Genomic DNA, 22,453 nt, shown 5'->3' with positions numbered 1-22,453 from the left:
AATACAGTTATGATAAAAATACGTACTTTCTTTGAGCATACCAAAGTATGCATATAACCAGCAGTTTTCAAGTAGAGCTTCCTTCATGAATTTACAAGCCAAATACATTATTTACTATTTTTAAGAGATAAGTCAGGAGGCAATAATTTTTAAAAGACTACTAAAATAACAGCAGTATAATTATACAGCCTGTTAGCACATTGTAGCTAAAATTATCTGGTGTTCATTTACTTCAAAACCACATATATCTTTTGTGCAATATATTAACCTTCCTGACAAGATGATTAAAATCTTGACCTCAAACAACAGAATTAATAGCCAGGGTGGCTTCCAAGAGATATAGATTACACACAAAACCACAGTTCCCTTCATCTCCCCAAATCAAGATTTTACTTTCCTATGCTCCCAAGCTGCACAAACCTTGTAATAAATCCAAGGTAAGGCAAAAACCAAAAAGCCTTCATATGCTAGTTGTTTGTACGGCCTTATAGTTGCCAAAAAGTATCTTACCCACCCAACCTCAGAAAAGCTATTCCTTTCTCTACCTGTTTTCATAGGGCCATACATCTGACAATCTCATGCCTGGCTCTCTACCACAGACATCTGTAGCTTTCATTTGACTTCCATCTGGGTTGCAATCCCAGCCAGTAAAAGTCAACTCTGTCCCCACAACAAAAGTTAACTGCTCACATCTGCATTACTACTGCCTCCTCCCTTCCCCAGTGTCCTAAACACTTTTGTCTGCTGCTTGGACTCCTGGACCAGAAAAGAAGACAGAGAGGAAGGATGGACATCCAGCAAACACTCCTGGTAGCCAACACGTTCCAGGCTGCACACCTTCCAGTCACACATCAAGAACATGTCAAACAAACATGGGAAGAAAGACAGCAAGGTTTGGAGAGCACTCCAGAGGATAAGCCATGTGTCAGCTGCTCACAAGCCACAATGTTTTATATGACTGCATGTAACTAGCCCAGACATTGCACAGTTATAGGAGATTTTGATGCAAAGTGAGAAACTGAACCTTGGCAACTGAAGGCATCATGGAGTAAAATAATAACTCAGTGACAACAGCAAGCATATCACATTGGGGTTTAAGGGCCTGTTTCACTTTGTACATTGCAGAAATTTGAATATACCTAATCATATCTTAATATATTCCAGCTTGAATTACTTTTCCAAGGCATGCCAACTCATATGTTTATGGACAAATTAACTAAAGCCAAAAAAGTAATCAGCCCAGTAGGAATCACTTTTCAATTTTCTCAAGAATCACAGAATTACCTTGGCTGGAAAAGACCTCCAAGATCATGGAGTCCAACCATTAACCTAACACTGACAAGTCCTTAATTAAACCATATCCCTAACTACTGTATCTGTATGTCTCTTAAATACCTCCAGGGATGGTGACTCATTGAGCTGAAAAATCAAAAACTAACCACAGGAAAAGTTGCTGCCTTTATTAAGAACTGCACAGAATTATTAAAAAAAATGTTCAACAGACAATTAAAGAGAAAGACTTACCTTGGAATTAAATCTTTAGAAGAAGCAGCTTGTGCTTTCTTCTCAGGAAGCATACCTACAAAGAGCAGAATGTTATTAAAATATTTGCCGTGATGCTCACTGAATAGATAGCATAACCAGAGATTATTTGTTTGGTTTGTTTTGAAATTGAATGATCTTAATACCCCTCCACAACATTTAGTGGCTTTATTTGCACAGGCAGCCAGAAGTACCTATGTACTTATTTAATTTTGTTTTTATTCAGAACTTTCTCTTTCGAAGCAGACTTCCAGAATACAAGTTCTACTTGAGAAATTAAGAGTTCCATAAACCACAGAACCTGTGGATGTAGCCATTCTGCTACATGTAGTTAGCTTTCAGCTTTACCTGATACTAGCTTGTGCTTTTACACTTTGTAATATTGAAGCATGGGAGAAAGTTATCTAAATGAATCTTCTCTAACAGAACTATTTATTTACATATAAACTATTTATTTATTAACAAATTCAATTTAGGACATCTAGGCTAACCTAATTCACAAGTAAAATTTCATGTCTGTCAGTCAAGCAAAAATATCAGCCATAATCCCTCTACTTTACACTTTGCTAGGAATTTTTAAAGTATTCAGCTATTCACTTTAATTATTAAATAACATCAAACAGTCCTGAAAAAGCCTTTTCTGGAAAACAATACTTGATCAGTCTTTGAAAACATCAACTCTGGTCTAATAAAAATGGAACACATTTGCCAAAAACCTAAGCAGACATGACAAATAAAAGCTTTAACTGCAATATTTCATCAATTTTAACACAATGAAATCATACAGAATCATGATGGAGGAAGCTGAATTGACTGAAATATAGTGTGGTTTGTAAAACAGGAGAGGAAGGAATTTTCTGTGACAGTGGTTAGGCAGAGGACTAAAGTAACAAACCTGAAGCAGCTATGCATAAAATAATAAATTCTCCATTATATCGATTATTATCTTCTAAACACCAGTAAGTTTTGCAGTCTGACTACAAGCTTAAACACAGTAATTGTGTAGCTCCACCATGTGGGGATGAAAACAGCCACTCTGGTCTAAGCCAATCTGTCAAAGCTATTTAATTTTCCAGATGGGGAATTAACCCAAAGCAATTAAAATTCACTGGAATTACTTATTCTTTGATCCTTAATTACCCTTAAGTACACACCATCTGCAACAGCCAAGGAAGCTAAATAGCAGAGCAGTCAGATCATTGCAAAAGAAAACCAATCAGCTAATGAGAAAAGCCTTCTCAAAGGCTAAGCCTTTCATGAGCACATATGCTTAGGTTGGTCTCCACGAATAATGGGAATTCATGGTCATACAAACTCCTGTTTGCTTTTGCAGGTCAGCAGAAATATATGAACAGCCCTAACAAAATAAAACATTCTGGCAAACCAAGTTATTTATGAATTACCCTGACATACTGTAAGATGTTATGCAAAAACAAGAATTCACACTGCAATAAAAAGACAACGATCCAGATGATCAACAAACCAATTAAGGACAGGGCTCTGTGCTGGTCATGGTGGCCATAAGTAAAGAAAAGCTGGTGGTACAGCCAAAGGCTGATGGCAGGCATGAAATGAAGGAGTTAAAGGTGACCAGGATGAAGAGCACAATTTCAGCTCTGCATCTCACAAAAGCAAACTTCAGCTTGTTCCAGGAGCTGCTTTGCAGAATCCATGGAAGAGCAAAGTGAGTGGGTAAGAGTTTCTCACATTATCCGCACAGTCACATTGGAGAAAGCTGAGGTTGGGAAGTGGATTACAATCTCAATGGAAAATTAGTGGTACTGCCAGTCACAAAAGGTGTGATTAGCAGTACAAAATCCAGCTGGTGGCTAGTTACAGCTGGTATTTCTTAGGGAACAGGGAATGCCAATACTGTTCGATGCCATCATTAGCAACCAGAAAGGCACACATTGTCCTGCTGTCAGGATGTATGTGAGCAATAACAAATTATGGGAAGCACTCAAAATAAGAAAGATTATGGCTATCATTCAATGGGACCCTGAAAGACTGAAGAAATGAGCTGATAAAAGCTCTGTGAAGCACAAAAGCAAATGCAAAATTTTGCACCTGAGAAAAAATATTAAAATCTGACATAACAAGACAAGTGGGAGGCCTGACTAGAAAGCAGCTTTGCAGAAAACCTTCCAAGGACTTGGTAGACAAGCTGAACTTGAGCAGATACTGCATCCTTATGGTGATGAAGACCACATCTCTTGGGGCAGGAACATAGCAATCAGTTCAAGGCAAGAGATTCTTCCTCTCTGTTCAGCATTTGTGAGACCACATCTAGAGTACTGTGTTCAGTTTTAGCTGCCAAGTGAAGGACAGACATGGATATAACAGATTAAGTCTACAGCAAGGCCACTAAATAGTCCCCAGCTAGAGTACAGGATATATAAAAGGAGGCTGAGGGAATTGTGAGTGTTCAGCCTATAGAAAAGGCTACAGGGGAAATCCAGCAGCAGTCTTCAACTACCTGAAGAGAAGGAAGTACAGACTCCTCTTGGACAAGGGTGAGAGGAAATATACAAGTAGCAGAGAAGATTCTGCTAATCTGTATGGGGGGTGGAAGAGGAGGAAAACAAGAGAAACCAAAATACCACACATCTTTGCTTCCCGTAACGGTGGGGTTGCTCATGAGCAGCCTGATCCAGTATCAAAGTTTACCCTGTGCTGGGCAGGTGAATGGACTGAACAAGCTCCAGATGTTCCATTTAATCAGAACTATTTCAGGATGCTCAGAAAGCTTTCTGTAATTATCATTTTCTTTGGTTTTAGAAGGTTCAGAACAAGCTTGACACATACTTGTAAACTCCAAATACTACTAAGAAAAACAGGATAGGAACATTTATGCTAAATATTAGTTTTCTGTATTTGAAACTCCAGCTCTAACTCTTATGCCATCACCCTTTTCTAAACTAAGTTTTTTCAAGCTCTGATGTGCATATATACTGAAACACTAGCTTGTTTTCAGATGATAGGTGCCAAATCTTTTTTTTTTCTTTACTATTAACATTACAAAAATCATCATCATCATAATTTGGGTGAAAGAAAAATTCAGTATACCTCAAAAGTAGAAGGCTGAAAAAATAATTAAAAAAATACATCTTTGATACACATTTGTTTTCAAACAAACAGGAAGTTTTCAGGCTTGATTTAGTAATGGAAGCATTTTGAAATTTTGATGTCTTTTGTATGAAACTCAAATGCTGAAAAGGCCATGGGTGTAAACTAATGTTGACAGTTATCACTGGCAACATATTCTGAAAATTTCAGCTTTAATTGCCTCTAACATTACACACAATTGATGTTCACAGAAGTCAAGAATGTATTTAAGTTGACTGATCTGAGCACACTCCAATACAATTATTATTTATACATTTTAGATTGATAGGAAAAACAAATCTTCACTAGTGCCAGCAACTTCCAAAAAAATCAGAGCTCATGCCACAGGCTTCTTTCTAGACTCATTTTGACTAAAATTTACAAGAGCTAAGCACTGAGACACAACCACTGAATATGTAAAACCTTAAGGAAATTAACTTCACAAACTGACCTCTCCTCGTGTCAAGAAAGTCTTGCCAAACACGTAAACTGACTACAAGAAAACATTAGTGTTTTGGCAATTTCTTTGGAAAGTGCCATCTGAGTAATTTCCTATGTCTCCTGACAAGTCAGGTAATCTGGACAAGAAACATTACTGCCAGGAGGGGAAGCAAGATGGAAAAGAAAGGGAATATGACTTCTCTTTACATAGATCCATTGTGTAAATGAAAGATGCATAGGAATACTCTGGACAGTCAGATAAGCACAAAACTTAATGAATTTATGAATCAAAATAATCAAGAGTCCTTCTTACCATCCAATGAAATAAATGGTAAAATTAGTCATCTTCTTGCATTCAAAATGTTAATTGTTTGATTAATGACTCCTAGCTGCTAGTGATAGAATTTTGATAAAGCAGAGTTTGCTTACTAATTCCTCTAATCCTTCAAGGCAAGATTAACTTGTTCATTGCTGAAGGAAAAAAAAAGGAAAGTCAGGCAGCAGACCCTGTCAAAGTTTAGGTCTTATAAGGCTACAGAGTAAAACAGGAACAAGTAAAATCACCTTGCTTACTTTTGTATGATGTTTAATATTTTGTGTAGGTCAGTGCTTGTGTGTACTAAAACATAAACTGCCTTTTATAAATCAAACACACCATTCAAAGAACACAAAGGGAGGGCAAGGAAGACAGTATGAGAAAAAAAGAAAACAAATGAGAACTCAAGTTTACCAGAGAAATCATGAACAAGCTATCTTCCCTTCACTGTACCTGGACTTGCTGGTGGTGCAGGGACACCACTCTGAGCACTTCTCTAGCTTCATCTTAAGATGCTGCTCCTCCTGACACTCCAAAATTTGATTGCTCTAGACTCCTTTTCAAAGATTCGGCCTGGACTTTTCCATGACTGATTTGTACCTGTTCCCTTCCATGCCAATAGGTCAGCCTTGAGTTAAAAACGCTATTATTTCCCTTCACAGGTGTTCAGTTTATTTGCTCTACCAACAAACACCCTCTCCTAACACCTCATTTGATGGGACTTCATAATCCATATTCTTTTAGGAAACCTCTTATAATATTATGATCATCGAATCATAGAATTGGCTGGGTTGGAAGGGACCCCAGAGATCATCAAGTCCAACCCTTGATCCACTACCGCTGCGGTTACCAGACCATGGCACTGAGTGCCACATCCAGTCTCTTTTTAAATATCTCCAGGGACGGAGAATCCACTACTTCCTGGGGCAGCCCATTCTAATGCCTGATCACCCTCTCTGTAAAGAAATTCTTTCTAATATCCAACCTAAACTTCCCCTGGCACAACTTAAGACCCTGCCCTCTTGTCTTGCTGAGAGTTGCCTGGGAAAAGAGACCAACCCCCCCCTGGCTGCACCCTCCTTTCAGGGAGTTGTAGAGAGTGATGAGGTCTCCCCTGAGCATCCTCTTCTCCAGGCTGAACAGCCCCAGCTCCCTCAGCCTCTCCTCATAGGGTCTGTGCTTGAGTCCCTTCACCAGCCTGGTTGCCCTCCTTTGGACCTGCTCCAGGACCTCAATCTCCTTCCTAAACTGAGGGGCCCAGAACTGGACACAGGACTCAAGGTGTGGCCTCACCAGCGCTGAGCTCAGGGAAGGCTTGAATGCTTCCCTTTCTCTACAAGGACTACTGACAACCTCTTGTTACATTTGCAGGACTATACTTGTTTCTCTTAGAGTTACACCACTTGTCAGCCCAGTCATTCATTCTCACAGTTACTTCTCAAGTAATTCAGTCATGCCCTGATCAGCTAATTCAATTCCCTTTCAACTCATTTCTCAGTGATGACCTTCCAGCTTTTAGAAGAAACTTAATTCTAAGTGTTCCTCAAGATTTTGTCTTGTCTCTGCTATGCCAGCTCCATGGCCACTGCAGATTTTCTGGTACAGAAAAGGACCAAAAAGCCTGGCAATTTTGTACTGGCAGACTTCACTGCACACAGTCATCTGTGATCTGTCCTGCCCAACTCCAGCAGAAAGCTTGTTCATCTTATATAATTGCTTACCTATACTACTATACTGCATTTTTTAAATACTTTTAAACACTGAATTCACAGTAGCTGATTAGGATTTTGCCTCCTGCAACATTCCACAGTTCACTAGAGCCTCAACATTCAATTCCAATATAGAGATAAGCAGAAGTCTGGATAAACACTGCTTCTTCGATAACATTCAAATAAATTTAAGATTCACTCCCCACCTCACTCCAGATGAATACTTACCATTAAGCTGTTTCTTCTCTTCAGACAGAGTAGAAATCTCTATAAGCATTAAGAAAAAACGAGCACGACAGTAAGAAGTTACAGCACAGTACTCATACACATCATACTAAAAAAAAGTCCTATTAAGGATCTCCAAATAAACCTTCCAAAACATTACTAGATTGACCAGGATGCTTCCTAAATCAAACAGACACAAATAAATGCAGCACTTGAAAAATACTGTGTTAAAAAATGCCAAAAGTTGCACAGCACTGAATGGTAGGAAACACTAGAACTCTGGCAGCTCAAAACAAATGCAGATTATATTGTGCAATTACCAGCTTAATTATTAAGAAGCTCATTAAACATGACAGACTTCTGATGACACTTGCCTCACAACAACACAGAGCAGCCACTGAATCTGACCAACCCAATCCTTGGAAATCTAAACCCAGTCCTTGGTAGAAAGCCAGGGAAAAAATAATCTTCACATAAGGTCCTTCTGTCAAATTATTTGAGAAATTATTAACTTATTTTTTCATTAACTATAGAGTATGCTGCAACTACTCCAAACAACTACTAGCAGGAAAAAAAAGTTAAAAGACCAATCAGGACCAATCAGGTGAATTACACAGTGTCAGTTCTGTGGATGCACCCAGAACTCTGCCTTCTCCTTGTTGCCCATCTCAGAATGTTTCAATATGAAGGTCCAACTGAGAGTTTCTTTTACAGGACTCAGGCTCAGGGAAGTGGGAAAAACCCATGTGTTCCTACTGCTCCCTTTTCTGACAATGAAAAGGAGAATTTCTCCCCTGTTCTTGGGAATCCTCCCCAGTGCTCCAGCATCACTGCAGCCAATGTTAAGAGGAAAAATGCCACAATAAGATAAGTGAAGGGAAAGCTCCTGGAACAAAGTGCATACAGTACTCCAGCATGACTTCAGAGCTGACCAACAATTGCCTTCATCAGAGGTATTCATGTTGTGCTACTGTAAAATAAATACAAAATACTCCATAGGATTAATGCCACCATTCACCCAAAATGATGCTGCATTTGTTTGCATATTCTTCTTTGCACCACTTAAAGCTTTCTGCAGGATAAGGAAGTCATTCACAAAAACTCATTTTGTGATTAAGGTATTTAGGTAATTTTTGTGTTCAGAAGTCTACTGTCATTTTAACACACTACACCAAAAACAGCATTACAATTTTAAGGGCAGTCTGAAGCATTTCCAAGTCACAGCTCTATCTCTCCTCTTTGGATGACACCATGGCTCTCACTCTAACCTCACTGAACTAACAATAATACAACGTGCATTCCACTCCCAAGACTCCCAAGTTATGTTATCACTGAAGAAACACAGGGACATATACTAACGTGTGTCTACAAGCAGTATTAACAGTATTAAAAGATACCAGACAAGAAACTAACATTCACACTGACATTTACAGCTGAGAACCTGAAGGGAAGGTGAGCAGCTTAATGCTGCATGGGTTTGTTGAGGGAGATCCTGAAATTATATCTTACAGGCTTGGGTATTCCTATAGTTATTGCACTGGCCTTCTCAGCAAGTACAAACACTACATGTGCACAACTTCACTGTAACACCACAGAACACACGCATCACAATTTCCTATTAGTAACTACCACACCATAAAGCAGCATTCCCAAAAGACAAGTTGGTAAAATATTAACTATCACCAGTGTCTTCAAAAAAGTCCCCTAAAAAAACCCAAAACATCCTAGAATATTCAAGGACAAGCTTAAGCTTCCTTAGATAGTTCAATAAGAAAATAACTGTACCAGCTGCCAAGAAAACACCAGAAAACAAGACACAAAAAACAAAACAAATTTTCCAGCAATGTCCCAACAAAGCTACATCTGCCTTACTCACAGTGTACTGAGACTGTATCAAACAGCAAGTATCTATGCTTGCCCTGCTGCCAAACACTCACCCTCTGCCACAGAAAGAAAGCAAAGTATCCTATAATTTGAAGTCCTGTCTTTCCTGTATGCTTAAGGACCCATTTAATCATATTCAAACACATGCCACTCAACTTAGTATTTTGTTCTTCTATTTTCAAGTGGAAACTCTGCTGAATATGGTCTTCTGGAAGAATGCAAAACTGGAATTACTGCTGGCTGACAGTGAAGTTAGTCAATCATGATTTTGTTAAGTCAGATGAGGAGCACACGTAACCTTCAAGCAAAGTAAGCTGATAATTTTACAGTGAAGAATTTCAGCAAATTCAGTCTGATCATTTTGATTCTTAATTAATTAAAAATTACTTCTTTTTTAAAGCCTGAAGCAGATGAAAGAGACACTGGCAACAGGTTTTATACTTTTATCCTGCAAATCTTACTACAGAAAAATGGATAGAATAGTCTTAATATGAAGAAAAGTAGAGAAAGTGAACAGCAGAAGTGGACTACCATAGCTGCTAGGGGCAAAAAAGAAAGAAGAAATCCTTACAGTACATTGGACTGTGCTTGATGATCTTGAAGGTCTTTTCCAACCTTAATGATTCTACTGTATCTCTTGCTGTCTCAGCTCAGAGAAGTCTGTTGTTTCAGAAAAATTTTCTCCAAGTAAATGCAAACTAAAGGACCCACTAAAGTGTTCCATAAAGGATAACTGCCCATAAAATGGACTCAAATATCTCAATACATTTGCAACTTGCCAGACCTATGACTGTTGCTGAAATCACCAGATTGAAAATAATGACTTATTATTATTAAAATAATTTCAAGATGAGACCTGCCTATGATAGTCTGTCCCCTGAGATAAGAGGAAGGAAAGGTCTTGGGGGGAAAAAAAACAAACCCAAAATTCTATATACATATGCACATAACATGCACACACGTCCATTTTCTGGTGACTAAAACCAAAAGAAATGTAGGAGTGTATTAACTCTAAAAGTTCAACATGAAATATTATCTTCAGGTATCTAATGTGAAAAGACAGAATATAAATAATAGCATTCATTTCTGTGCAAGAACAGAGACTCTCCTCATAAATATGATGATTCAGGAGTTCTCTTAATTTCCACACGACTTTGAAATAAAACATAATAGAAATTGTTTCATTCTTAAAATCCTCACCTTTTGGAGCAGCAACAGGCTTGACAGACATTCTCCCAACAAGACATTCCTTCAGCATTGATTCATAATTGACCCAACGATGAACCTATATATTTAAAAAATTGGTTATCACAAAATTTGCAATTCTTACTATGTTGCTCTGTGCACTAAAATAGGAAAGTACATTTATGTACAAAGGCTACTGCAATTCATTTAGCAGGTTTTTTTTTTTCAAACACAGTCACTCATTCATTAAGTACTTATTTTTACTTCTATTATGGGTAGCACTGAATTAAATGAAAAAACAGTACCATATAAAAGTGACAATAGTTTAATTCAGTTGTTTTATGCTCTGTGGTATCAGATATTCAGAACCTTGAACATTTTTATAATGTAAACTTAGTGATTAATAGCATAAAGTCCTTATCTTTACCCCAGTGGTAATTAGCCTTGGTTAGATACAAGAGAAGGGTAAAGTGATGAAGGAAACAAAGAATAGTAGTTTAGAAACACAAACACTCCTCCTAAGTTGGTGTATTTCTCTTTGTTTGTCTTACTATCACCAGTGTAGTTGGAAATTACCTATTTTATAAAGTCAAGGTGAAGATAAAGCAGTGGCTCTGCAGACCAGAACTGGAGAAGTTGCAGAGGAAATGGATGGCAGAAAAGTCAGTTCTGATAGAGCATCCAGAAAAATGTCACAAGTAGAGAAAAAGGAAATTAAGTGCTATCTGACAAATTTGAATGTTAATCAGAGATTTTAAAACTAGACCTTTAAACTGGACAAGCTAAGGAGACAAGATGAAGAATCCCATCCACAAGTTGTAGTTTCCTTACAGTTAACAGACAGAAATGAAGGATTTTGAATGAGTCATTTTTTCCAGAAATTTGAGAAACTCTACCAAACTCTAAAAAATCAGTATTTGACAGGCACAGAATGTTAAACCATAGAGGACAGTAAGAGAAAGGCCTCCAAACCAGGAAAAGATCAGCCAGAAACAAAAATGTGAATGGCGTATTTTAAGGATCTGAGCATTGCTTTCCACTCCCATGACAAAGCAAACTTTAAAAAGTAGCAACTATCTATCTAAACTTTGTAACATCTTGAAGGATGCCCAAAATATTCCCGATTTCCTGTCTCCCATTTCAGAGTACATCACACAATAGTTGATAGTGAGGCAGCTATAGAATTCCAGGACACAACCTAATACTGGATTCACTTTTTAGAAAAGAAGCTCCAAATTTCTTGAAACCAGAGAATTATGCCAGAATGCAGTACTTCATTTGTGAAACGATTACCCACAGATAAACTTAACAAAGCCAAAACATAACAATTTTTAAACATATTTTGCAAATAAAGGCATAACATTCTAATGTACAAACCCCAAAGAGATTCAGGTTCCGTTTCAGAAACAAGAACTTCCTTTCTGCTCTTTCCCAGTTTCTTAAACAATTTTTGTAAGCCAGAGAAACTCAAAGAATGTCTGTTTCCAAAAAATACCAGCTCAGTGAATTATGTTTTATAGCAACACATTTGCAAGTGATTCCTCACAGAAAGTACACCAATTCTGCAAGCCCTTTGTTTTTTGAGTATTTCCAGAAACATTAAACAAGGAAAAGAACAAATCTTGTTATTTATTCACAATCAGTTAATAGTGGCCCCAGCTTTTTTTTTCAGTACTTTGTTCACTGATAATGCAGAGGCCACAAAAGAATATTACAAGCATTTTTCTAAAAGTTAAAGCTCTGAGAAGAAAATTCATCTCCAACTAACGCAATTAGTTATTGCAATAACTTATTAAGAAGGTGGTACCTCAAGTTGTTGAGAGCTTTATTGCTAGTTCTACTAAAAATTAGTTTCATAAACTTGAAATTGTAGCATCATTCCAACAACATAAAGTAACAATTATTGTCTTTAGTACAAATTTTCAACTACATGCCTCTTTCAGCATCCATAAGTGCCATTCTGACCTCCTGCTTTTTATTAGACCTGAAAATGTTCAAATAACCATTTTATAATCAGAAAACATGCTGTTTTCAAAATACTTTTCAGTAACCAAGTGTCATTCACTACCTATTGTCCTCACCTGATCAAAGAGATCTGTACCATCAGTTCCTGCTGCTTTCATTAGTTCATCCTCACCACCAGGATGATATTCCATGTATGGTGTGACATTATATACAAATCCTGCAGAAAAAAAAAGAATAAAGAAACATGAGCAGCATTTCTATAACCATTAAAACCACTCCTATCTCCAAAACCAGCCAAAAGGTTACTGCATACTAAACAGTCTAATGGCAAACAGTAGACATGATTAGAACAAACAGTGTGACCTTCCAAAAATAGAAATCTAAGTTACACAACTGCATAGAGCACAAGACATATCTTACTACATAGAAAGACCAGTTCTACAATACCATACCATTTGTTCCTGAAGAAACCTGCAAGGTTAAGACTTTAACAAAATTAACCCTTGAACATACTGTATCCTAGCAAGGGAGTAAAAGAACCAGAGTCTGGCTTGAACAGAGGCATAAAACTGACCCAGTTAACAAAATCATAGAATCATAGAATTGGCTGGGTTGGAAGGGACCTCAGAGATCATCAAGTCCAACCCTTGCTCCACTACCGCTGCAGTTACCAGACCATGGCACTGAGTGCCACATCCAGTCTCTTTTTAAATATCTCCAGAGACGGAGAATCCACTACTTCCCTGGGCAGCCCATTCCAATGTCTGATCACTCTCTCCGTGAAGAAATTCTTTCTAATACCCAACCTGAACTTCCCCTGGCACAACTTAAGACCGTGCCCTCTTGTCTTCTTGAAAGTCGTTTGGCAAAAGAGACCAACCCCCCCCTGGCTACACCCTCCTTTCAGGGAGTTGTAGAGAGCGATGAGGTCTCCTCTGAGCCTCCTCTTCTCCAGGCTGAACAGCCCCAGCTCCCTCAGCCTCTCCTCATAGGGTCTGTGCTTGAGTCCCTTCACCAGCCTGGTTGCCCTCCTTTGGACCTGCTCCAGGACCTCGATATCCTTCCTGAGCTGAGGGGCCCAGAACTGGACAAATGAATTATTTTCACTCTCCTTTCCAACTAAGTGACTCTTAAAGCACCATCATAGTTGTTTCCTTATGAGCCATCACCTTTGGAATAAAATGCCTACTAGAATGTCATGTCTCCCATAAAGTAAAACTGCTACCATCAGCAACAAAACTTCCATTTTTCAGCTTCAGCTATACAAAAAACCTAAACATAGCAAATGCTCATTAAAGGCTTACAACTCTGGTATTAAATTTATCCTGGTAGAAGGGCTTCTACATGATTACTATTCTTCCAATTTCTAGGGAGATAAAACAACACCTCCTGACAAATCTGAAATTAGAAACTCTAGTTATTGTTCCTATGCAACCAGTTTAATAAAAGCCTGAAGAATGCAGCCATAAACACATTTAACTAAAGACATATTGCTGCTAATGGGACTATTGCAGGCCTACCTACCAGAGTATTTGAAAATACACATTACCAAAAGAGGATGCTGCCAGAAGTGGAACTGTGCTAGTGCTTTCATTAGAAACTTTTAACAAATAACTTCTAACACTTCAGAAGCTGAAGTTCATTCATTCAGCATGGAGCAGGGACAATCCTGGTTGGCAAGAACAACCACCCCAGACAATAAATTAGAGACCTTTGCATATTTTACTGGCCTAATCTTCTGATGAGTGCATTAACTATGCCATCTTGTGTGCAGCACTGATTACTGCACGTGGTAAAATGTGAGAAAATAAACAGGACCTCCCAAATAGTAGCCAAACGTCCAATATACCATCCCACTTCCAGAAGCAAAAGAACTCTCACTTTTATACCCTTTGCAGCTTTTTTTAACCCTGCTGACATCCTACTTTTTATAGAAATACGTGGCCTATATAACAGCATTCTTTGATGATGATCACACTGGATTTTTGAACTAATTTATCTCCTCATCTACTTCACACTCCTCTCATCAATTTCTGTTCTCTCTATGGAGGCAGACTACAACTACCAAGGCAGAATCCCCATTTAGGTTTTCCACAATGGTCTTAACATGTCAGGTCTACAGACAATCTACCAGAATTCTCAGTTATGTTGTATTTTTGCATCAGACAGAAAAATTTAAAGACAGATACAGATGCAGCATGATGGAGTTCTTGTAAAAAACAACCTCAGAGATGTAGTCTAAGAAATAGAATATTAAAAATGAAATTAAAAAAACAAAACAGAAGCATTTTTAAGCAGTGGTTCCATCTGCTGTTGTAGATGTGTCTTTTTGAGAGAGAAAAAACCCAACAGATTTCCACAATAAATAAGTTTTCTTTAGCTCTCCTCCCACTATAGTTTTGCTGGCATGTGCAAGAGCAGCACACAGGGCAGGGCATTAACAATCCTGTTTTGCTCAAAAGCCAGTACTGAATGACATTTTACAATTACTTTCATGCTCATCCCCTTTAAAAGGCAAAACAACCACAGCCACACTCATGGAGAAATTCTGAACTTTCTTTCTCTGCAGTTCAGAGACATTATGTCAAGCAACAATCGTTTATCAGATCAAAATTACCACTAAGTGAACCACTCTCTCTAGAGAAATGTCACATTAGTTACTCTGATCTTCTTAATCTAGATTCACAGAAGTGCTCTTATCTCATACCAAATATAAGGTGATATTAATGTATTTTAGCCTCTAAATTATTAAACTTGAGAGCAAACAGTTTACCTCTTTCTGTAACAGCACTAGGAATTTAATTTTCAAAACTGAAAATACTCTTCTAGCCACAGCTATTACTCCATACTACTTTTCACACATTGTTAACTGACATAATACTTTCAGCTTTTGAGCTAAATTTTCAGCAAAGAACATAAATAAAATGGCTGAGTTACCACTGATATTTAGTATGCTAGATACACATTACAATTGCTCTGTGTGGCAACTGTCCTTTGCCTTACTAACTTTTATGAAGTAATAGGTGGACTTGCACTTTTATTTTCCAAAGATCATCCTACAGGTTTAAGTAACACTTTTATTATTTATGTGTTTCAGGACGCTATGAAGCAATCATTAAAACCAGTCAACTGATAAGAATAATCAGCTCTCCAAGAATGAGGAGTGCAAGTAGGTATCAGCATTTTCAACATCCTGTTCTTGCTAACCCCTTGTTTATTTGAGGCATCACCTAAAAAACTTTTATTATATTAATTTCATATACAGATATAAAATAGGTGCAAAATACGCACCCTTTGAAGACTTCTCTAAAAAGCCTTGGAAGCAAATAAAACCTTTGTGACACAAAATCTCTAACTTGAACAAAGTTGTGCCCAATTATTCTGAGATTACACCTGGCCTAAATGTAACAGGGACACAGTTTGTTCTGGGGCCTGACTTTTGTTGTTGTTTGGTTTATGTTGCTTCCTTTTTAAGTACAGAAGAGAGAAGCTAGGTAAAAAAAAATGCAGCAGCAACATCCCAGCAACCAACCTCTTATACATATCCAGCAGTCCTCCTTTTTGTTGTGTTTAGCAAGCTCATCTTCAGTCACTTCCATTAGCCTTCCTTTTAATCCAGTCAAGTCTTTCCCACTTTTAGTTAGTCTGATCCAATCCATAAGACTCCTTCCTGGTTTTAAAGGTACCTGAAAAATAACAAACATTACTAACTGTAGAGGAGAAAAGAACCATTCAACACATTTCCTTGGGCTCTCAAGGATTTGGGCAAAATAAGAAATAATTAATATTCTTCACTGACACTTGGGGGCTCTGCACAGCACTAAAGGCCATAAGGAGCTTTCTACATGGTAACCCAGGCAAGGGAATTACTGAACATGAACTCAATAATTACCTTCATAATTCAAGTTAACTCCAAGATCTTTTCCCTCAATAACTCAAGTTAACTCCAAGATACACACCACGTTCTGGTGTCATAGTAGAAAGTTTTTTATCCACATCATTTACATTATGTCCTGGAAATTTAAGCAAGAAAGAGATCTGAAAATCACAGCCAGGTAGGACAGCAATGAAGACTTACTCCAAGCTCTAGAACAACTGGAAATCTGATCCAGAGAAAGCTGAGGCTAAAGACAGAGCTTATCAGGGATGTATTACCCATTGACCACCTGAAAGTCAGAGCAAAATCTTTAGGGTATCTAACACCTTCCTTTTCAGCAGCACCACAGGCTAAGAACCCCTTTGATCCAAAATCTAGCAGGGAACTAGGCAAAAGTAATTGTGCTCTTACAAAACCAGAATCAAGAAATCTAAAGAGCACATGGACCAACATCACTTCATGCTACTCTAACTACGAATTTGCTTTCCAAGTGAGCTCTGCAGACCCCAAAACCCCTCGAAACTACTCCAGAGAGTAGTCCCAACAGGTGAAACTTAAACTGAGCACAGTAATTTAAAGCCCCTTTCTTCGCACAGGAGAAATCCCTGTGAAGGGAGAAGGCCTGAGAAGGCAGCGCAGGAAGCGTAATCACCCGGTTTTCAAAACATTAAAATATGAACGATTTTTCATCCAAACGAAGTGGAGCCAGCCCCTCCTCGCCCAGAGGCCCGGCCACAGCAACCGCGTTCCGGGGGCCGGCGGCCGGACGAGGAGACCTCTGTAGGGAAGCGGCCGGAGGCAGCGCTACCCCAGCCGCAGCCGGGAGCCGACCGGCACACCGCAGCAGCTCCGCGGACACGGGCCGGGCCGCGCAGCCGGCAGAAACGAAGAGGGGAAAGCGCTGACCCTGTCGGGCCGGGACCTCGGCCCGCACCCGCGGCCTCCACCCCCCTAGCCGAGGATCCCCGGCAGCCCCGCCGGACTCGGGAGGCCCCAACTCCGGCTGCGACCCAACCCTAGGCCCGCAGCAGCCACCGAGCCGTCCCTACCTTTCCGCGCCCGCCCGCCGCCGCCCGCTGCTGGGAGCTGGGCCCGGGGAAGGCCTGCGGCGGCACGTTCAGCATCCTGCCGGCCCGGGACCCGGCCTGCGCCCCGCCGGCCGGGCGGAGAGCTCCGGCACAGGGCGCAAGCGCGGAGGCGGGCGGGGCCCGGACACGGGCGGGGTTCAGGCCTACCGGTACCGGAGCGGCGGCGTTGGCTTTGTTGGGGTGGGGTGGTCTGGGAAAAGCGCCTGGGAGCAGATATCCCTGCTGGCACCGCGGGATCGCGGGGCTGGCGGAGGCGGCTCCACACACACACAGCCCAGGGCAGCGCGAGTGGGTGCCGAGCGCCGTGTGCCGCCTTCGCCTTCCTCACTCACCCCGGGGGTTGCGTCCCCTTTGCAGAGAAGGTGGTTGCACGGCCGGGGCTCCCAGCGGTAGGTTCGGTGCTGAAGGCCGCGGGTTGCTGTAAGGGGCTGTGTCGGTGTCGGTGCGGCCCCGGCTGTGAGGGCGAAGTGGCGAGAAGAGCTGTGTGCGAGGGTCGGTGCCTCCCTGCCGGCGAGCAGATGGATCAGGGGGAGAGATCCGGGGGTGCCCCTGGCGCGCTGAGCCAGCAGCAACACATCCTGTGATTCTGTAACACACACACACACACACACACACACACACACACACACACCCTGTGATTCTGGAAAACACACACACACTCACATATCCAGTGATTCTGTAACACACACACATACACGGGAGCGCTCAGGCAAGGGCAGATCCAGGTTCCTACACGCTGTACCTGACAGAGGTACCGGAACCTGCGACTGAAGCCTTGGATTTATTTGTCCCTTCAAGGGCTTTGGTCTGGGGAATGATGTACTCGACTTCAGTTCTCAAAACCAAACTCTGGTCTTTTTCTCAGTTCTTGGTGTTGTACACTTTTCAAACAAGTCTCATATTGCATTGATGTCAATACAGGTAATGTACATGAGATAGCAAATCCTTGCCTTAATAGTTAAAACTAAAACTGAACCACTGTAATCTGAATAGGATTTGGACCTTCCTCTCCATCTGGAAAACAGCTATACTGCTTCTCTTTTCCACGTTTGAAACTCCATTGTAACAATAGGCTCAATATTAGAATACTTATTCCAGTATGATTCACTGATATGCTTCCACATGGAGCCTGTTAAATCACAGTGAAAAAGCTCTCCTGGTGTCCTCTGACTTTGAAGTCATGTAACTTAGACCCATAGAGCTCTTAAAAGAAAGGCATCCATTCTCTGCTCCTAAAATTGATGTCCAAATTGTGATCTACAAAATACAGGACCTCAGAATAATAAAAAAAAACAAACAACAAAACTATACAATACTCTCCCAGGACATGAATAGAACAAAGGAAAAGGCTGAGATAAAATTACAAAAAAATTGTTTTATTAAGAATAACTTACATACAAATAAATTATTTTAAAAAATACTATAATACATTTTTATAATAAGTTAACATAAGTCTCAGAAGTCATATTGGCCTCTCCTGCAATCAGCAATCTGATTCTGCTCTTGAATCTTGTTCCAGTTCATCTTCATCATCTTCGCTGTCTGAGTCTTCATAAAATGAAATTGTAGCTTGAACTGGAAAGTTTTTCAGAAGTGCTTCGGCTTCCTGATATAGATAATCATAGCACCTTGATTTGGGCCAAAATAATCTGAAACAAGTATACAGTATGTTTGCTTATTGTTACTGCATGTTCTACTGGAAAGCTGACAGAAGAAACAACAGTGAAATGCTATTAAGACAAAGCATCCTACAAAGTTTTTTACCTATGTGCTCTGTTCCTAAACTTCTTTCTACGTTTAGATAGAAAAAAATGTTCTCTGGATTCTGTATTTTCATCTGGTGAGAGAAAGATGGACTTAAAAGTGCCTGTTTTGCAGCAAAACTACTCTAAAGCCCAAGATCCACTCCATCTGAAACTTAAGACTACAATATTTGATTGACAGTATGACCTGGGGATCTGATCCAAGTAGTACTACCCTCACTGGAACTATTCCTAGGGAATATAAAGGGTGTGGAACAGGATCACAGATATTTTTGGATTGGTAGTTTTGTTAATGAAGGTCTCCTACCCAGGTCATTGTTTACAGTGAGACAAATCTCAAAGTGAAAGGCCTAAAGGGATCAGACCTTGATACTTCACCCGAAACTCCTGCCTTTTCCAGAGGAATCACACTACAGATTCATTACAGATGATGCCCCATGGGTGTAAATTTTATAGTCTGTGTTGTATCAAGAAATAAAAAACCACTGAGAATATCATGGTGTAGAGTAAGGGCTAACAGCTATGTAAGTATGAGATACCCTACAGTTCCTGTTCTTTTCAACTACCATCCTCTTTTGCTTACAGTTTGGAAGAAGCTGAGAGAAACAGACAATAGACATCCCAAGGCCTAAGAGACAAGCAGATTCCCACGTAATTAAATGCTGATTACAGACTGTTTATAGGAATGCATTAAGAAACAGAGCTAGATGGCTTTCTAGCAATTACACAAGTGCTTTCTAGGCTACCGTTTAACAGAACGTTGCAGCACAAAGCAACTGGCATTTGCTTTCCAACATGCCTCCATTCCCAGTGTTCCCTGAAATCCCTGAAGCATTCATTCGTACCTAAGCACGGAAACAGCCACGACAAAGTCACACTGTGCAATTGCTTAGATAGTCTGTGCATCAGTATTTTTAAGATCTGAGCCTAGATTCAGAAGAAATTTCCATCTTCTCTGGAGTAACTACCAGTGCAGCCACCTTAAGAACCTTGCTAAGCCTACTAGTGTTTCTGAATCCAAGTCCTTAGTGCAGATTCAACTATAGTTATTTTAGTTCCCTTTCAGAACTGACAGTACAGATACTATCACTACCTTTATCCTTAAAGCAGTAAGCAACACGAGTATTTGTCTCAGCAGTGCTGCCTTAGTCAGTCCATTACCCTCTCCTCCTGCCACTTTCTCCCATGCCTGTACTTGCTTCCCTTGCACCATGAGAACACTGGAACACAGTCCCGTTTCCCTTTTTTAATCTTAGGCACAGCAATGAGTAGCGAGGTGTTTCAGCCAACCCTGCCACTATAAAAAGAAGCCCTACATAACTTGAGTTCCACCCCACAAAAGCTTGTCAGCATCTCATCCTAAAGATCTGATGAACCCACAAGCCTTGGCAATCGTTTGCCCTAGGACCTGTCAGTTCAGGCGCACTCTAGGTCGCGCCGAAGGCACTCCAGCATCTACATAAAGATACGAGTGGGATCAAAAGGGGTGGGGGACCCAATGTCTGGACAGCCTAGCACCACCCCGCCGAGCAAAGGCTTCTCTCCCGTCCCCGGAAGCGAGGGACCGGGTTCCCGGAGCACTTCCACGGGGACCGGCGGTGGCCCGGGGCAGCCACTTACCTGACGGGATGCGTGTACTGCGCCAGCTTTCGGGAGGCTTCTGCTAGCCCACGGGGGCTGTGAGGCTGGAGAGGAGAGAGCAGAGGTCAGCCCACTGGCACAGCACCCAACCCTCGGGGAGGCTTGGAGGGGAGATCCACCCCGAGCATCCCCCGCCCCATCGCGACTCCCGAGGCGCTGCTGCGGCCGTGCCGCTCTGCCGCCCCGCTTCGCTCCACTCACCGCGGCGGGACCGGTGCCGCTCCGCCCGTCCGCTTCATCAGGCGCGGGCACCCAGGGCCTCCAGAAGGGCGAGGGCCTTCGGGGCAATGGCAGAACGGTGGGAGCCAGGCCGGGCCTCGCCCCACACCGGGGGGAGGACGAGGAAGAAGAGGAAGAGGAGGAGAAGGGCAAGTACCCCTGCGGGCTCAGGGCCGCTGAGGGCCGGTGGGCGCAACCGCACCCCATCCCGGCGCTCTCCATCCTCTGCCGGTCCCTGGCCGCTCGCCTAGCCTTGCCCGTCCCGGGCCCGGAGGTTTTTATAGCCGGCGGCGAGTGCTGGGCGCCGCGGAGCCCACCTCCCCCGGCTTATTTGCCAGCGCCATCAACAAAAAGGCTCCGCGCTAAGGCGCCGCTGTGTAAACACGGGGCGCGGACGCGTGCATGCCCCAAATGGCCCTGGGGTAGGGGGGGGAGGAGGAATTAGCAAGTCGGTGTTAATCGCACTTGAGCAGACACATGGCTGCTGCCGGGGGCGGGGGAGGAAAGAGAGGGGGGGGGAAGCCCCTGTGGGAACGGGGAGGTGGGCGGCGGAGTGAGGCAGCACCGGGGACGTGCCCGAGCCGCTCTCCCGGCCCGGCGGTGGGGTCAGGCGGCTGAGCACGGCCTTCTGTTGTTCCAAACGTGTTTGTTTATCCCCCTCCAGCGGCAAGGCAAGGCAAGGCGTGCGGGGAGGGAATGCTGCGGGAGTGCGGACCGTGACCGTAGCGCCCGCCGCTCCTTTACCTCCGAACAGGCGGGACCGGAGCTGCCGGGGGGCTGAGGGGGAGGCGTGGTGGGGAAGGAAGAGTCGGAAGACGGCGACCGCGCAGGATGCGCAGGCACAGACCAAGGGATGTCACCCTGGAATGCTGGAGAAAATTACCCTTCTTCGAAGGGTCCTTGTTTCATAATTTCGTAATACGTCACCCCCCTAACGCTCCATGACACGTTCCTTCTAAGATACCATTGCTTTCTTAGTTAGAATAGTAGGGGGGTTTGTTGGCTTTTTGTTTGTTCGTTTGTTTTAATAGGACATTTTTACCAATGAAACATGACGCCTTTAAATCTTTTTCATGAGATCCCGATTCTTTATTAAGCTGCCAGCTTCATATGTTGTTACAACATGAGCAAGGTTTTATGCCAGATTTGTACCATTTCCATGTTCCTCGGCACCAAGGATGTTAATATTTATTTCCGTTTTATTTTTGTGTGTTTGTTTTTGTTTCCGAGTTTGCAATCACTGATATAAGAGCTAGTAAACAGTCAGCACTGGGGAAGCTAGCATGGTTTAGTGGGATGGAGCTACCCAGATTCTGAAGGAGGGCTTCAAACTCCGGTAATTTATTGCCCCGTTTAAGACTGATGTTACTGAGGCACCATCAAAACTGAGGCACTGTACCCTATGCAATAATATTTTGCCTTTTAGAACATAGCCATGAGAAGTGTGCCTACCTTAGCATGGCCCAAGAACTGTTACAGGTAGAAGGTTCCTA

General features: G+C 41.6%; 2 protein-coding genes across 4 annotated transcripts in view; both read right to left on the bottom strand.

Moving 5' to 3' along the window:
• LOC103529871 (cytochrome b5 reductase 4) overlaps nucleotides 1-17,427 on the bottom strand; it is a 39,410-nt gene extending 21,983 nt beyond the window's left edge. Inside the window, exons 1-6 of one of the 3 annotated variants that reach the window (XM_030447268.1) lie at nucleotides 17,299-17,427; nucleotides 15,905-16,058; nucleotides 12,489-12,589; nucleotides 10,423-10,507; nucleotides 7,342-7,380; nucleotides 1,525-1,579 (exon numbers count right to left, since the gene is read on the bottom strand). In XM_030447268.1, the coding sequence (XP_030303128.1) occupies nucleotides 1,525-1,579; nucleotides 7,342-7,380; nucleotides 10,423-10,507; nucleotides 12,489-12,589; nucleotides 15,905-16,058; nucleotides 17,299-17,373 (509 nt within the window). In that variant the 5' untranslated portion in view covers nucleotides 17,374-17,427. The remainder of the gene's footprint in view (nucleotides 1-1,524; nucleotides 1,580-7,341; nucleotides 7,381-10,422; nucleotides 10,508-12,488; nucleotides 12,590-15,904; nucleotides 16,059-17,298) is intronic. The other 2 variants (XM_030447270.1, XM_030447269.1) reach the window with 2 other exon arrangements.
• A 1,393-nt stretch (nucleotides 17,428-18,820) lies between these two features.
• Nucleotides 18,821-21,903, bottom strand: RIPPLY2 (ripply transcriptional repressor 2). Its single transcript, XM_030447563.1, has 5 exons — nucleotides 21,897-21,903; nucleotides 21,426-21,737; nucleotides 20,943-21,286; nucleotides 20,721-20,785; nucleotides 18,821-18,986 (listed from the first exon to the last, which is right to left on the bottom strand). Exons 1-5 carry the CDS (start codon nucleotides 21,901-21,903, stop codon nucleotides 18,821-18,823), a joined length of 894 nt encoding a protein of 297 aa, XP_030303423.1.
• Nucleotides 21,904-22,453: the final 550 nt, after the last annotated feature.

The sequence above is a fragment of the Calypte anna genome, chromosome 3 (genome assembly GCF_003957555.1).
Source record: "Calypte anna isolate BGI_N300 chromosome 3, bCalAnn1_v1.p, whole genome shotgun sequence".
In the NCBI taxonomy this organism is placed as follows: domain Eukaryota; kingdom Metazoa; phylum Chordata; class Aves; order Apodiformes; family Trochilidae; genus Calypte; species Calypte anna.
This window is presented reverse-complemented; position numbering and strand designations above follow the sequence as displayed.

Excerpts from the sequence above, each read along its gene's own strand:
- RIPPLY2 (XM_030447563.1), bottom strand. Across the intron at positions 20,786-20,942 it reads GCGGCACCGGTCCCGCCGCG|CCTCACAGCCCCCGTGGGCT; the intron begins GTGAGTGGAGCG and ends TCTCCTCTCCAG. Across the intron at positions 18,987-20,720 it reads CAGTACACGCATCCCGTCAG|ATTATTTTGGCCCAAATCAA; the intron begins GTAAGTGGCTGC and ends TACTTGTTTCAG.